Source organism: Mizuhopecten yessoensis, unplaced genomic scaffold, assembly GCF_002113885.1.
Source record: "Mizuhopecten yessoensis strain PY_sf001 unplaced genomic scaffold, ASM211388v2 scaffold10369, whole genome shotgun sequence".
NCBI classification, from domain to species: domain Eukaryota; kingdom Metazoa; phylum Mollusca; class Bivalvia; order Pectinida; family Pectinidae; genus Mizuhopecten; species Mizuhopecten yessoensis.
In genome coordinates this window covers 49,240-67,211 of record NW_018408512.1, presented here as the reverse complement: position 1 = coordinate 67,211, position 17,972 = coordinate 49,240, and the positions used below count along the sequence as shown (strand labels likewise).

Below are 17,972 nucleotides of genomic sequence, written 5' to 3'. Positions count from 1 at the left end.
TTGTTGTTATTACACTATTCTCTGTGTCAGATAAACAGATATTGTTTTTTAGTTCATTATTCGTTTATCCCGTTATTCCTACCTAACTAATAGGTCCATGTAGCACTGTTGGCCTCCCTCCTTTACCCGCGCTAACCTTGTGGGGTTTTACGCCGAATGAGCGAGAGGACCTATTTTATGGGTCGTATTATACAGTTTATAGTGGTAATACAATTTTATCCTGATTTTAAGTCCGCCGTTTAAGCTTTGTACAGTCTAAATACGGCAAACCGCTTAAGCTTGTACATCGCTCGCTCCCCGGCGGTACATATATGTGTATTCATGTGTACGTGTACAGGTATACATATATATATAATGTTGTTAAATTCGATTAGCGATAGGATTGCTGTGGGGTGGCCGGCTCAGCTCACCTGTATTTATACCCTCTGTAACCCACGTGATCGGATCCATCTGTATTTCCATCACGTTTAACGTGGATGTAATTGTAGTAAGACTCGTTCCGCCTTGATCTACTTTCGCTTTCCATTACAGTACCAACCTCATATGTGCATATCACGTGCTTACGTACACGAGTTCATAAGCTGAGGGAGTTTCGCTCTGTCGATTAAATCGTGTTTACAAATGTAGTCTACTTACTCTGTGAAAGTAACGTTTTGTAAAATATCAAGATACCTATGAAATGCATGTGTGAGTGCACGTGAGAACGGCATACCATGCGATAGCCTCTAGTCTCATATGTACCTGACATGTAATTATAAATATACCGTGAGTTAGCGGACTGTGGGATGATGTCCAAAGTGTACAAGTCTGAGGGTAATTTGGTTCCATTAAAGAACCATAGCTTGATAATTTTGATATCATATTTTTGATTTATTTCCATCATTTTTGCTATATTTAAACAGAGACAACTGTCATTGTGTAAATGTCATCCCTCTGCAAAAAGTTCCGATTTTTTTCAAGGAAGATAACTCTCACCCGGATCAAAGTGATTGTAAAATGTAAAATAAATTAATTATAAAGCCATTGTGTATATTTTGTTCAATTTCCCACTCTATATGTATAGATCTTTGTGTCCTGTTTGCTTTTAGCTTGTAGATAATCACTTTTATCCGATCAAATTCAATAAAAAAACCTCTTTGTGTAACATGTGTTACATATTTTGCGATAAATAAAATATTTGTAGGGTTAATTATAAATGCTTCTTTTCATTTTTTTATTGTTCCGAACAATGCCACACACAAAAAAAAACCCAGAAAATATTAAAAGTGGCGAAAATTCAATTTTTTGGTATTTTTTCCAAAAAAGTCCCCAAACTATCGGAATGTTTAGATTTTCATAAAATTAACTCCACATAGTTGCATAACCATTATATGAAAGTTTCAACGAATTTTGCTGGTTAATTGCGAAAGTGTGGAGCCACCTTAAAAGATAAATGCAGTGCTATTATATTTACATGTTGTATACACAATCTGTACTCACTTTGCTATGTAATTGAAATGTATTAAAATGTTGACCTCTTGTAACACACCTCGTGTGTCATGAGTGTAAAATAAAACTTGAACTAGAAAAAATAAGTACCGGCTTGTCTTCAAAAAGTGCCGAGGGATCCAAGTGCCGACTTCACCAAGTGCCGAGGCGTCTAGCATTCGACAATATTGATATACGCGTTAATGAAATAACATTTGTAAATAGCAACCAGAAGTCAATAGTACGCGAAAGTACTCTATACTATTAAGTAGAGAAGAAGATACATCTATACAAGCCCCGGCTAACTGAGCGAAACTGACTGTTTACATCGTGACCAGAGCGAGGCTACGACTTTTAACCGGAAAAAAAAATCACGGGCCCGCTTACATCATCATTTAGCGAAGCGTTGATTGGTCTATTGGCATTTTCTAACCCATTTAGATGCACCCAGCACTAAACGCATTGATAGGCTAACTTGTTGTAGATTACGACTTGGATTAAATAATGTTATCTGTGATATTGTCCGATTGTTTTTATTTTACAAAATAAGACAGATGTCTACTTCCCGTTATTCGGAACATCAACACCTCGGACTTTTACATGTGGATTTATGAAACCGATTACAAGATGGCTGGCATCGTTCAAGAATTCGACGAATCAGAGTTACAAAATGCTGGTTTCATCTGTCCTATATGTCTGGAAATTTTCACGAATCCGATAGTATTGTCTTGCGGAAATAGCCACGTGTAAGTTTTACAGACCGATCTGATACCAGCGGGGGACAAATGTGCTAAACTTATCTAAAGAAGTCATTGTGGTTACCAGTTAGGCCTAACAGTTAACGTAAATAGAATGATCCATGTCAGTGTGTAGGTCTAGTTTGACAGTTTAAAGTAAGACGTGTCCTTTAAAGATAATTGATCATGGTGGAATGATCACAACTGAGCCAACAGCTAATCCGACACCCAGCTTCAGACCAATGGCCAGCACCACCATCTGATCATTGTAAGGGGATTGTGTAGTGGTTCCCTGTAATTTTATTATAAACTGACATGCAAACAGGAATTTTGTATGACATTCTGAAAAACTGCACTGTCTGAGATGCCTGAAGAAGAGCGTATATGGGTCTTGTATAGTTGTGTTGTATATATACATGGGATATATTTGTGATGTACATTTAGATTAAAAATATATCTGATCCTTAAAATATTCTTCTTCCGGTAATGTGTCGATCTCCTAATACTGGAGGGTAAATTGACTCAGCGCATGGTTGATGAAACAGGAGGCTTCCCCGAATGGCTAAAAACAGGTCATGTTAAAATTATGTACAGGATCGGAGGTTGCTTAAGTTGCGTCTACTGAATGATGAGCGGCCAAACAATGGTGTTGACCTAGCTTTGCCCTAAACTCATCCAGTGTGGCTGATGTTGCTACCTCTTCTGGAAGTTTATTCCATTCCCTTGTGGCCAGGAAAAAAGGAATAGTGGTAGTCTTCCTTGTTCATTCTCCTGTCATTATCTTTGCTGTCCTCTTGTTCTGTGGCCCACTTATATGGGTCCGGGTCAAAATCGACTAGTTTGTTCATTATTTTATACCATGAGCATATTCGCTAGCCAAGTGTTCGCTTCGTATACACTCCACTTACCCTTGGCAGATATGGCCGTGTTTACAGGGCCTTTAAATTTCCGTGCGGTGCCAATCGCTTGCATCCAATGAAATCGCTTCTTACATATAGCGCTGTTGACGAAGGAAAACAGTAATGGCGACGCCCTGTACGGAAGCACGTTGTTGTTTATGTCATCATGTTTTCCCCCAAAAAATAGGCGCACGATCTTTGGGGAAACTTCTTGAGTTTTAAATCAGTTGGTGGAAATCCTTGACTACGTGCCACATGTAAATGATGACCTTGGAAAATATGTGTGCTTTCTTTGGATTGTTTCCGCTCTGTCATTTATACTCCGCCTCGACATACACATGCTTTTGTCAACACACCAATGGAATGTGTATCTAACAGTCATTCTGATTGGTTGAAAGTTTTTTGGGAGAAGAGCGATAACTCGGTATATCTGTTAGGTGGCAGTTGAGGGAATTATGAAAACACGGCTATATCCACCAAGGGTAAGTGGAGTGTATACGAAGCGAACACTTGGCTAGCGAAGATGACCATGTGATGAGTCTCTGTTTTGATCGCCATTGTTGTAGAGATTCCCATCCTAGTCGTTCTATCATGCGTATGGCTGTAACACATCCGAGAGTCCTGGAATAGTAGTCTTTTTAGACTTAACAGGCAGCACGTCACTGGACCTGTTCCATTTCTGTGACAAAAGCAGCTTGGTGTGGATTATAACCACACTGATGCTGCATACTCCAGGGTCTACTTGACAAGGGTGCAGTATGTATACATATTGGTCTTGACTCTCCGGGTGCACCTCCCAATGTTCCTTCTGAGGAATCCAAGAGTCTGTGATGCCTTGCCGACACACTGGTTTAGGTGCTTGTTCCAGGTAGGTCCTTGTTGATTAGCACTCCCAGGTACTTTTCACTGTCAGCAACTTCTAGCTGGTGGTCATGCAGGGTATAGGATGTTGGTAACTGCTGTCCCCTGCCAGAGATCCTTATGACAATGCACTTCTTAGGACTGAAATGCATCTGCCATTTGTCCTCTCACTCTTCAAGGGGAGAGTCTGGTAACTTCGATCACTCTTAGTTTTCATCTCGTTCTGGATGACCAGGTCAGGTGACTGTTTTTGGTCCGGTATTCAACAATGGTCGTATGAAAACGTCTCTAAACTCTCAAAATTAAACATTTTGGGTGTTCCCCTTTTTAATATACAGCTGTGAACAAAGTAAATTAGTCTAGATAACGATTCTAGTAAATATGATCACACGTTGGGTAACGATTCCTCATGCTATTTCCACGACCAAATATCCAACTTTGATAGAATATCTAGCTCATCTAGCTCCAAATACAAGTTACAAGAATTATTTTTATAGACTTGTACAAGCCCCAAACCATGTCTCCCTCATATGACTGTCCTGACACACTGCCTTTTTGATGGGCAGTGTATAATGAAGCCATTTTGATGGGCGGTGTATAATGAAGCCATTTTGATAGGCGGTGTATAATGAAGCCATTTCGATGGGCGAAGTATAATGAAACCATTAAGATGGGCGGTGTGTAATGAAACATATAATTCAGCAACGTCACGAGAGAAAGGTCCAATGTTGGAAATGTTGTTAAATACGTGGAAAAAAATATCATGAAGAGCTCTAAATAGGTATACATTACACTGACATGTCAATAAACCTTGTGTCTTCATACAATTTGAAAATTAGCTAACTTGAGGTGAGATAAACCACCTCTCATTGGGGAACCTTTATATATGTCCAATGACATTTTTCATGGATTGTGATCATGACGATTCTTGTGTTGCACTGTCTAGAAGTAATACTGATATTTTATTGAATAGTTCTGATCTACTGAGTCAATAAAAATAATGCAGATCTCTGTCTCATTGTTCAAGAATGTTACATTGTTAACTGACTTAATGCTGAAGGCACAGTAGTTTAGTGGTAGGACGCCGGCCATGGACCGAAGGGTTGCTGGTTAGAGTCACCGCACGGCAATTTGTTGTATCTTTGAGCAAGATACTTTACTCTGCTTGTTCCAGTCTACTCAGCTGTAAATGAGTACGTGGTTGGGCAGTGCTAGAATTGTAGAATGCTACCTGTGAGCACCTGAGTATGCTCTCAAGGGAGCTGAGAAAGGTATTGGCTGGTTGCAAAGGCCCTATAACCGCTTTGAGACGACCTACGAACTAGGTTGTGATAAAGCAGTATAAGAACCTCAAATTATTATTATTATTAATTCTTTTAAATTCTGGGTACTGTTACAAAAAGTATCCTTTGTTTTAAATTGTTAATAAATTAATTGTTTCTGATTTAATTTTGAAAATCTGACCTCTGTGTGTCTGCTGCCATTATAACATAGTTGATTGTATAATTTAATTCCGTGCTATAAGGTAGAAGAGTCTTATAAAAAAAAGAAGCTTCAAATTCAAAGTTTGTTACCTAAAATAGTGCATTTGAACTACTGAAAATCGAAAGTTGAACTTTGACACAAAAATGTCTCCAGAGAAAAAGTAATGCATTGTTGATCTTCATAACATATCTGAAGATGAAATTGATGTTTTTTTTCGTTAATGAGTTATTGCAATTAAGAAAAAACGTATATGACGTCATGGCGACCATCTTGTTTTTTTTTATCAAGATAAAAGTTACCAAAAATTTTGTAGGTGGTTGTTGGCAAACATAAATACCTAGACTGGATAAAATCTGCTTAGCAGAACATCAGAGTAAAATGTGACATATTGTCGGCTTTCAAAAAGATCAAAGGAATTATTCAAAATGACGTAGGATGTTAACAGAAAACATTAAAGAAAAACTGAAGACACCAAAGTCATCTGGAGTGAAATCCTGATTGACAATAAAATGAAAGTTTTAAAAACTTGAAAAATCAGAAAAAATGAAAAATTGATAACCTTTGACCCTACAGTGGAGGAATTTTATTTGACCTTTTTAGGTCACCTGAGCCAAAGTGTGTAGTGTGTTGTCTGTAATATTTTACATTTTTGGCTCACCTGGTCCGAAGGGTATGGCCCCTCTAGATCTGGGTGCAGAGGGTTGGGGTCTAATAGGGGAATTTGAGGTTTAAATCTTTAAAATTCTTCATCTTCTGTACTATTGTAAGGATTTCATCCAAATTTGACCAGGAGCATCCTTGGGCAAGGGGGACTCAAATTTGTATAAACTGGGGTTGTGGCCTCTCTGGGTGCAGAGTTTGAGGTCCGATAGGGGAATTTGAGGTTTAAATCTTTAAAATCCTTCTTCTTCTATACTATTGGAGGGATTTTATGTAATAAGAATAACTTCCCATGGTTGCTTTAATATCCAGGATCATTTAAACTCGGTGAGAATTATCCATAGAGTAAGAGGGTATCAAATTGTAAATTTGGGATTCCTGCCCTAACCCTAGGGGCCAGGTCGGGGCCCCAAAGGGAAAATTTACCAATACTGGTATTTAAAAAATCTTCTTCACCAGACTCATACCAGTAACTACTACAGTCAATTTCTCTACATGGATGGAAAGATCATCAGAGGCTTTATTTAAACTGTAAATTTCAGTACCACCACACCCTCCGTTCTCCCTACAGGAGGGGGTAAAGTGTACTATAGTTTATATAGGGAAATAACACTTTTGGGTATTTTTCTCTCTTCTAAGCAAGAATTTGTTCGAACTTGGTTGGAATAATTGTGATGTGATGGCAATAAGATGGTATGAGAAAACAAGATCCGTTCTTGCCGCAGGGTCTGGTGAAGTGGGGCTAAAATGGAGAAAATAGTTTAAAGTTAAAAAATCTCTTTCCTCAGACTATGATCATGATGTAGTACAATCAAATACAGGAACCGAAAGGTCCTTATTTAGGTGCTATTACTGAATTGTAAACTTCATTACCCCTTGGTCATCTGCTCTCCCTTTTGGAGGGGGTAAAGTTTACTATAATTCATCTAGGAAAATAACACTTTTGGGTACATTTTGTCTCTTCTTCGGCAAGAAATTATTCAAGCTTGGTTGGAATACTTATAATGAAATAGCAATGAAATGGTATGAGAAAATAGTATGCTGCCTTGCCCTAGGAGCTAGAGGGGTGAATACAATACTGTTCATGGATAGAAAGGTCCTTAATTATAAGTGCATTAACAAATTGTAAATTTCATTACTCCTAGATCATCTGCTCTCCCTTGAGGGGAGGGTAAAGTTAACTCAAGTTTATGTAGGTAAATAACACTTAAAATGAGATAATTGCATGAATGCTGTATGATCAATAGCTTTTTAGTTATAGCCATTTTCAGATTTTGACATATGACGTCATGGTGGCCATATTGGATTTTAGACTTTCTTGAAAATATTGAATGACATCTTTTGACAAGTCAAATACGTTTCCAAATTTGGTAGGATATTTGGGGAAACATTTATACCATTTTAAAATCAAATTACCGTCATAGACTTTAGAGAAAAATAGGTTTTAACATATTGTCAGCATATTAAAAAGATCAAAAGAAATATTAAAAATGGCCATTACATAGGGTGCTAACGGTAAATGTAACAGAAAAACTGAAGACACTAGCCCGAAGAGCCAAGTGAGCTTATGCAATGGTGCAGCGTTCGTCGTCCGGCATGCGATGTCTGGCAACTTTTTCCTTCAAAATGCTACTAGTCCTTAACGGCTCAGAGGATTTTGACCAAAAATAGTCTGGAGCATCATTGGCCAAAGGGTTCTCAGTTTTGTATAAACGGAGGGTATGGTCTCCCTGGGGGCAGAGGGGTGGGGCCAAATAGGTAAATCTTTAAAAACCTTCTTCTCAACCAATAGAAGGATTGTGACCAAATTTGTCCTAGAGCATCTTTAGACAAAGGAGCCTCAAGTTTGTATAAATGGAGGGTGTGGCACCTCTGTACAAATGAAGGGATATAAACCAAATGCAGTCTGAAACATTTTGTATAAACTGAGGTGTGTGGACCCCCTTCTTTGGGGCAGATGGATGGGGCCCATTAGGAAAAATAGAGGAAAACATTTAAGATCCTTTTCCTTTTGTACCGTTGAAGGGATTTTAACCAAACTTGTTCTAGAGAATCTTTGGGCAAAGGGAATTTAATATTTATAAATGGAAGATGTGCCCATGGGCAGAAGAGTATAGGGGAAATAGAGAAAAATATTTTCCCTTCTGTACAAATTTTGTTTTGTTTCTTGCAATTTTGTTTATTGCACTCCTTTGATAAACCTGTATGGTATTCAGCAGGTTTCAAATTGAAAAATAAAATACCAGGTGAGCTATTAAGGTCCCTGGGCCTCTTGTTTTTAGCTCACCTGTCCAAAGGGCAAGTGAGCTTATGCCGTGGTGCGTCCGTCCGTCCGTCCGTCGCCAACTTTTCCATTAAAACTACTTCTCAACAACCAAAAGGCCCAGGGTACTGATTATGGGCCAGTTGCATGCTTGGATGAAAGGCTTCCAAGTTTGTTCGAATGAATGACCTTGACCCAATTTCAAGGTCACAGGGGTCAAATGTATTAAAATCTTCAAACAACTTCTTCTCAATAACCAAAGGACCCAGGGTACTGATATTGGGCCTGTAACATGCTGGGTTGAATGGCTACAAAGTTTGTTCAAATGAATGACCTTGACCCACTTTCAAAGTCACTGGGGTCAAATGTCTTAAAATCTACGAATGACTTCTCAATAACCAAAAGGCCCAGGGAACTGATATTCGGACTATAGCATGCTGGGATAAAGGGCTACCAAGTTTGTTCAAATGAATGACCTTGACCCACTTTCAAGGTGACAGGGGTCAAATGTCTTAAAATCTTCAAACAACTTCTTCTCAATAACCAAAAGGCCCAGGATACTGATATTGGGCCTGTAGCCATCTTCGATATCCAGGGGTAATGCTCACTTTTGCTCTCTGCATCCCTGGAATATGTCATAACAAAATTGAAGGCTGAGTGTGCGCCACCTTGTTGATGAGACCAATCAAATCACTATCTTCATGCCTTCAATTTTGCTATGACATATTCCAGGGGTATAGAGAGCGAAAGTGAGCATAACCCCTGGATATCGAGGATGGCCTGTAGCATGCTGGGATAAAAGGCTACAAAGGTTGTTCAAACGAATGACATTGACTTATATTCAAGGTCACATTAGTCAAATATGTTAAAATCTTCAGACGACTTCTCAATAACCAAAGGGGCCCAGGGTACTGAAATTGGGCCTGTAGCATGTTTGGATGAAGGGCTACCAAGTTTGTTCAAATGAATGACCTTGACCCACTTTCAACCTAACGTCATTGTTCCACAATTTCAAGGTCACAGGTGTCATATGTTTAAATCTTTTAATAGGTTTTTATGAATCAAACACTGATATTCTGCCTGTAGCTGTATTTAGTCCACTTTTAAAATAACAAGTGTGATATTAATACCAGGTGAGTGATGCAGGCCCATTGGGCCTCTTGTTTAGTCTCCAGCATCCTTGGGCCAAAGGGACTCAATTTTGTATGACCCCCCCTAGGGGCAGAGGGGTGGGGCTCTGTTTGATGTTTGTTCTCGCTATATCTTAAGTACTGGATTGATCTTTCTGAAATTTCATATGTACTTACAGCACCTACCATGGAGTGCTATATCTTTACTTCATACCAATAATTTTAAACATATTCAGGTGAGCGATATAACTCTTGTTTAGTTATGGCTATTTGATGAAGATTTTGACATATGTCGTCATGGCGTATTTTTGACCTACTTGAAATTGCAATTTCACCTCTGACCATGGCATAAAATATTTAAGGATTGACCTTCAAATGCCATGGTGCGGCGTCTGTCGTCCGTCCTTCCGTTGTCTGCCATCCGTCTGTTGTCTGTCGTCCGTCTGTCCGGCGTAAACTTTTTACTTTGAACAACTTTTCAGTAACCAAAAGGCCTATAGGATGATGATATTTGGCCAGTAGCATGTTGGAATCAAGGGCTACCATTCAAATGAATGACCTTCATCCATTTTCTAGGTCACAGGGGTCAAATATGTTAAAATCTCTGAACGACTTCTTCTCAATAACCAAGAGGCCTAGGGTGATGATATATTGCCAGTTACATGCTGGGTTGAAGGGCTACTAAGTTTGTTCAAACAAATGACCATCACCCATTTTCAAGGTCACAGGGGTCAAATATGTTTAAAACCTTTAAACAACTTCCTCTGAATTACTGAGAGGCATAGGATAATGATATTTGGCCAGTATCATGCTGAATAGAGGGCTACCAAGTTTGTTTGAACAAATGACCTTCACCCATTTTCAAGATCACAGAGGTCAAATATGTTAAAAACCTTTAAACAACTTCTTCTGTATTCCCAAGAGGCCTAGGATAATGATACTTGGCCAAAAGTAAGCTAAGATAAAGGCCTACCAAGTTTGTTCTCATAAATGACCTTCACCCATTTTCAAGGTCAAAGGGGTCAAATATGTTTAAAACCTTTATATGACTTCTTCTGAATTACCAAGAGGCCTAGGGTTATGCTATTTTGCCAGTTAGATGCTGGGATGAAGGGCAACCAAGTTTGTTCAAATGAATGACCTTTGCTCATATTCAAGGTCACAGGGATCAAATATGTTTAAATGTTTAAATGTTCAAAAGGTCCAGGGTAATGATATTTGGCCAGAAGCATGCTGGGATGGAAGGCTATAAACTCTGTTCAACTTAATGTCCTTGTTTGACTTTCAAGATCACAGGCGCCATATTTTTAAATCATTTATTAGATTCTTATGAATCGAACACAGATATTTTGCCTGTAGCTGTATATTAGTCCACTTTTAAGATTACAAGTGTGAGATTAATACCAGGTGAGCGTTTCAGGCCTATTGGGCCTCTTGTTGACATTTAAGGTTTGTTAGTACTATTTCTCAGGAATAACTTGAGGGATCTTTCTCAAATTTGATATGTAGGTTCCCCTTGATCCCTCGTTGTGCATGTTATATTTTGAGGATGATCATAAAATCAAAATGGCTAAAGGAAGAAATAAACAGATCTTTCTTATATTGCAATGATCGATTCTATTTCTTTCACATTAAGTACTGTACTAGTTAATGTGTGAAATGACAAACTCAATTTGAAGGTTGGCTTTTCTACATATCAGTAGTAAGTTTAGATCAAAAGTTACCTCAAGGTGCATTTACTGTAAACATGATTCGATCAAACAGATTAGAGGAAAGAAGAGAAAAGATCGAACTGACAAAGAACTAATGAAGATGGTACAAAGGTGGGCGCCAAGATCCCTCTGGGATCTCTTGTTCTTCTCTTCATCGCTAATTTTTTTTTTTCAGATTCTTTTGTTCAAGTACAATAGCTTAAGTTTTCATGGGCCAGTCAAGTAAAAACTTCATACACTTGTTTTTAACTAAAAATGCTTGCTTTGAACTGCCTGTCAGACCCAAAGGTAAATTTTACTGTTAAATTGAATAAAGCATAAAATCATACTAACATATACCTTGGTATTAAAAATCAAGTATCAAGTCATAAATAGTGGGCTGCTGAACAGGAAAAGGATATTGTAGACCTAGGAAAGGTTAGTGTAATGGCAGGGGCCAAGACAATTATATATACAATATTAATGTACATTCTAAATTGAAATGGCTTAAAAAAAAAAGAGAAATTATAGCATTATTCTAATATAGATATATAGAAACTGGCCCATTTTAGTAATTGAAAACTGGAAATTAATGACTGTAGTTTAGCTTTCTTATTACTACGGGTAGACCAAAAAAGGGATGTTTGGGGAAAGTAAACAAAGTAATTATTTGTTGTTGTGGTCAGGTATTGTGAGGAATGTGTAAGACCTTACCAACACATGGCCGAGCCAGAATGTCCTCAGTGTCGACAACCGTTCAATCTGGACCAGGTGTATCAAGCCATTGACTTAATGACTCGACTCTGCTCAGTTGTGTCCAGCTGTAAATGGTGCAGTCTTAAGGTTAGTAGTACTTGATTCAAGGTCAGTAGGGCTTAAGTTTAGGTCATCTTATGTGAATGGCTTGACCCAAGGTCATTTATGTCAGCAGGGCTTGACCCAAGGTCATTTATGTCAGCAGGGCTTGACCCAAGGTTATTAATGTCAGCAGGGCTTGGCCCAAGGTCCTCTGATTAGAGTATGGCTTGACCCAAGGTCATCTGATTTAAGGGCTTTACCAATATTGCCGATAGGATTTTATCCGAAGTGAATAGTATTTGACCCTATAGGTCAGCTCTAAATGGTGTCATCTCAAGAATAGAGGGCTTTAGTCCAATGTCAGTAGAACTTGATCCAAGGTTAGCTAGACTTAATCAAATGGCAAAATACACTGAAAAAGTTTTTATTTTTGAAGATATCCCTAATAATAACCCTTTCCCTAATGGCATATATAGAGAATAATACATGCTTTTTTCCATGTCACACCCAGTATCAACCCGAGAATGCAATATCAGCCCTAGGGCCAAAGCCCTGAGGGCTGATATTGGTCGAGGGTTGATACTGGGTGTAATATGGAAAAGACATATTTTATTCTGTTTATTACATACTTACTAATAAAAGCTACTATCTTATGATCTATTTTTCTTTTGAAATATTAGATAACGAAAAATTTCCAAAAGTGCTGTGATACGGGTTTTGCGGGCTGATACGGGTTTTGGGGTGTGATACGGCGAGGGCAGATATGGGTTAGAGCAATTGTGTCGTATCGCATATGCAAAAAATCAGTATTTATTAGTAAGAATGTAATAAAGTTTCTTACCTTAAATCAACATAACCTGAAATTGTCTTCCTTAACTATGATCATACTTCTGATCAACTCCAACTGTTGACGCTTGGAGGGTAAGATATTGGGATGACCCTCCTTCACGTAGCGCCCCATTAGCTCAACAAGGTGCTATGTCAGTTTTTGACAGTTTTGAGAAAAATGCATTTAAAAGCTATATTTCATTGTCGCCTAAGTGCTATCTGAGGCCGAGAAAAACTGGTAATATATTATTAAACATAATATTGAAAAGAAGACATACCAAAAATAATGAGGTCAAAGGTCAACTATAAATAGCATAGCATAAGTCATTTTCAAGATAGCACCTTGTTGCATTGACATACTTATGGAAGTTAATGCAACAAGGTGCTATCATCCTGAGATAGCCCTTTGTTGCACTGGCTTATTTTCAAAATGTTCCCTATACTTTGTGCAACAATGAGACATTATTTAAACCAGTCTTCTGATTAGAAACATTTCTATGTTATAATGATTAGATAGTTAAATCTTCGAATATAATTAGGCACAATTTATTAAAAAATGTCAAAACAGTATTTTTTTTAAGTTAAAAACTTACCAAAGACGTAATAGTTCCCAGCATATTTTATCCGAATCGTATAGTTTACTTAAAAGTTTTATTTTGTAGCTTTATCACAGTTCAATTAGTTTTCACTTAATGTTCACTTAATGTTCACTAAGGTTTCATCAGATAATCACACATCATACACACAAATGAAAAAATAATTTGTTATCAAAGAAATCCCTGTATTAACATTATGTGCTAACGCCTAGCCTTAGTTATCATTTTCTTCAAATTCACTGTCATCTATGTCTGACATCTCTTCCTTCAACATTTTACTGGTTTGAAAAGATTCGTAATATGTATGGTATTCCTCTAGAATAATTTAAGTACGGCACAGAGACAACAGGTCATTTTTTTTCGCAGTAGAGATTGGCAGTTCGGAGTTGAAGCATTTTGTTAGGGTACTGTCATTCTGTTGCATACTTCCTCTTGTGACACAGATTTCAAGAAACTCTTCGGGATCAAAACTGTAATTGACAAAAAGAGAATTTGGCTTGTCTTTTCTTACTTGGATCCATTTAATGCAGAGCCAGTTCACTCTTTTTCCACAGATGTCAATCTTCATGTTGCTAGCAGTCCTAGATTTGAGTGCCTTAAGATCATAAAAGTCATGCTTGGGACGAAGACTTGAGTTTTCTTTTTTGCAAGCTCAACTGCTGAGTAGATAGAATCTGACTTCATCTGTGAGTGAGCTGATACAAAGAATTTTTGATTGACATTTTCAATGTTGGGATGCTGTTTCATTGCATACAGGAGGCCACTATAGCCATAAATTGGTTCCTGTTTTGTCCTCCACGGATATCCGAGTAAAATGTAACCTCCTTTATCTTCTGAGGTGTTGCGAGAAGACTTATTTGCTTCAGAACACATGATCCAATCTCATTAAATCCTCGTCCGCCTTGTGTTTCATCCCATAGATAACATGTTCCTTTTTGATCCGTCAGTGAATAAAAAGAAAGATTGTAGCAGCTTAATTTTCTCTTGTAATAAAGCTCACCTACAAGGTGTAGACAAGACTGCCTCCAAGTCAAAAGTAGAAACATGAAAGGTTTTATCATGTTTCACCTTTGTCTTATCCCTCTGTTTCTGTTCTCTTGTCCATTCTTTCATCTCCTGGTGTACTCTATAAATTGTTTCTGCATCTTCATCAACTGTTCCATCATTGTAGAACATTGATCTTTTTGGGTTTGTGAAACGACAGGTTGTAATTCTCACAAAAGATTTCCGATAGATACTCTCTTTCACTGGACACTTTTTATTAGGAAAGTATTTCTCCTTGAAGAGACCATACATCACTTTAATGTTGAGGTATACACTTAGGTACTGTTTTCTGGTCTTTGCTTGTGAATAGTGGGATTCCATAATGGGAAATGATCGTATATGCTCGTGAATCATGTCAGTGAAGCACTGCAGAGTTTTGTTTCCGGAACCAAACGTTCCACGTCTATCATGTCCAACAAATGTTCCATGGCACTTGTTCTTTAGTGCGTGCTCAAATGCTTTTTTGCCAACATCGAGAGTTTTCAGGAAAAAGGTTTTGCAGTCGCGGTGACTCTTTTTATCAACGGTAAGATTAAATGCATTAGCTTTTGATTTTCTTTTTCCATCCTTTGTATCCTTCTGTATAATGTGTTGGCACAGGAATGATAGCTGTTTCTCATAATCAGCCATGCCCCAAAACGTTGAGAATAGCTTTTGTCTTTCCTCCTCAGCAATCTTCGAGGAATACTTAAACCTGCATTTTGAACAGTCAACATTTCCTATTTTCCGAGACTGAATTTTTATTCCTCTACTAGATATGTAAGACATTCCTTTGTTTCTGAACAATTTTCGCTTGTTTTTTTTTCCACTCTGATGGCTTTGGTGTCCTTTTTCGGAACAGTTGTTTATTTTTGGACTTTTGTAGTTTGCCTGTTTATGAGGTGTTACTAACTGTGGCTGGGAAGACTTTTTGTTTTGAGGCGTTGCCTGATTGGCAGTAGGTTCCTTTACTGGCGTTGAAATATCAAGTCTTTTAACCGCATCATAGTGCTCTTGACCACGTATGGCTGTACATGCAAGGAATATATGGTCATTGTTGGAACATGACTCACCATGTAGATCAGGCTCAACATCAATAACAGGTGTTTGCTTCTTGCTGGAATATATCCTGACAGGCTTTTTCATGATATTGGTGACAGCGAGTGACATACAATCTGCAAGATCTGTATTCCATGTCCCGGACTCTCGAATCTTGTCCACCTCCAACAAATACTCTGACTTGTCTTCTTGATCAGATGCCAACTTTTTGACCCGGAACATTCGATAGTGATTGTAGTTGTCACGAAGGTGATCAGCAATATCACTTCTCACAGACTCAGTAGATACAGTATCCTTGTCCTGATTGAAACTGTCGAGAAATGCATTTACAAAACAGTTGCCATCTGCTGTTACTGGGATTCTTTTCAATCCATTACTCAACAAAAGTTTGTCAAGTCTGGACTGATGATATTGCGTAATCCATTTTTGAATTTGTGCAATCTTGGCACTTTTAGCTATAGCTGCTTGAAATGCTGTTTTCCTTATTTTTGTCTTTTGTTTTGTTACTGCTGTGTCGTCCCTCTTCTTCCTACGTTTGTGTTTGGTATTTAATGATATTCTGGGTAATGGAACATCATGTTCTTTATTATCTGAGCTTAAATCAGCGAAATCGTTGTTTTCTGTATCCGAAGAATTTAAGTCTTTCTTTGATGGTTTGTAAGTTTTGTCTAAATCATCAGTTTCTGAATAGGTGCTTGGCTCCCTTTGTCGTTTCCTCAACATTGCTTTCCTGACTTCAGACAGCGTTATAATGCTGTCTTCATCCTCAGAAAAGTGTTCCATTCCAGGTTGATTGTTTAAAGAGTGAATTGTAGTAATGAGTGAACCACAAGTCAAGTTTATAGTGTCAGGGACAATATTGCAAGCCTCCACTTCAGTACTTTCCACTGGAGGATTGGCATGGTCAACCTCATTTTCAGTAATGTCCAAGGATGAGTTTTGTCAGCCTCATTTAAAAAAAAAAAATTGTAACTGTTTATTTTTCGACGATTTTTTCATAATACATATAATCATGAAAAGAAACCCACACAACCACACAAACTTACAGAGCATATATGCTAGCACGAGATAACTTAATGATCCAAGCCTAGCATAGTATATGTATCACTGTTCACCAACACACACACACATATCACAATGTGTACATGATCATTTGAGCACTGATATATCTACATTGTGGACACTAATACATGTTACTGCACTGTATACATGTTCGATAATAGCCATTTAATTGTACATACATGAATATGGACAATATATGAACACACATGCATATACATAAGACTAGTATGCAGTCAGCTGTCTATATATATTGACACTCATATGCCTCATACCTAGCCTTATCTATATAATTCATCTTTTACACACTCATACACACACACACAAACACGTACACACACCATCAACCATATAACACACCATAACAAACTCTCAGACACCTATCCATCACACAGGTTAATACACACATCACTCTCTTACTTTAGAACCATAAATAATAGTATACATCTGTTGTGTACATCAAACCTACATACTATACTTATATAAGAGTAAAATCAGTAGTATAAGTTTAGAGAGAGAGAGAGAGGGAGAGAGAGGGAAAGAGAAAAGAGAGAGAGAGAGATGAGAGAGGTAGGGGAGGCAATCTTACATGTAAAAATTGTATATGCTTAAGTAGCCAGTGACTTAATCAGAAACTGCTGAGGCCTTGGATATATACAGTATACAAAAAATAAATTAAAACACAGGAAAAATAATTTAACAAAACAGTTATATATCTATAATAGGTTTCCATTTTCTCCAACCTGTTTCAAATCTCATTTTGACGTGCTCACTTTTACCGTTATTAATATAGTTTTGAACAATGAAATGATCTTTAATAACATTAATTAGTGCATTGAGATTTAAAGATTTGCGGAAACATCTAGTCTTGTATATATAATGCTTGATAAGAATTAAAATTAATTATCAACAAAGCTAGAAAGGTGTGAAACTATTCCAAAAAGGAAGGATTCCTTATTAAATGAAAACGGGATAAAAAATAGATCCAGCAGAGTTTCAAATCTCTGCAGTAATTTCTGCACTTCTCAACATTCCCAAAGACAATGAATTATTGTTTCATGTTCTATATTACACAAAGTACATAACAGACTAGGGGTTAAGTTAATTTTAAACAGAAAGGTGTTTGTTGCCAAAATGTGATGCAAAATTCTGACTTGGAACCACTGTAATTTTGCACTTTTTGTTACTGTAAAAGGAATTATGAAATTTGTTGTCCATTTTTCATTATCAAAGTCAAATTCATGGTTCCATTTATTGATCCCTGTAGGTGTTGAAGTTGGAGCTATAATATAGTTATAAAAATCTTTAACTCCTTTTTTACTCTTAAAAAATATTTCAAAGAGAAGAGGTATAAAAGGTTGGAAAGGTCTTTCTATAGCTATCTGAGAGTCAAATTTCCTAACTAAACGCTTGACA

General features: G+C 37.5%; 1 protein-coding gene across 1 annotated transcript in view; it reads left to right on the top strand.

The window, feature by feature from the left end:
• The first annotated feature begins 2,055 nt into the window (after positions 1-2,055).
• LOC110460366 (RING finger protein 166-like) overlaps positions 2,056-17,972 on the top strand; it is a 34,954-nt gene continuing 19,037 nt past the window's right edge. Inside the window, exons 1-2 of the mRNA XM_021513235.1 lie at positions 2,056-2,213; positions 11,880-12,036. Coding sequence (XP_021368910.1) covers positions 2,068-2,213; positions 11,880-12,036 — 303 coding nt within the window. The 5' untranslated portion in view covers positions 2,056-2,067. The remainder of the gene's footprint in view (positions 2,214-11,879; positions 12,037-17,972) is intronic.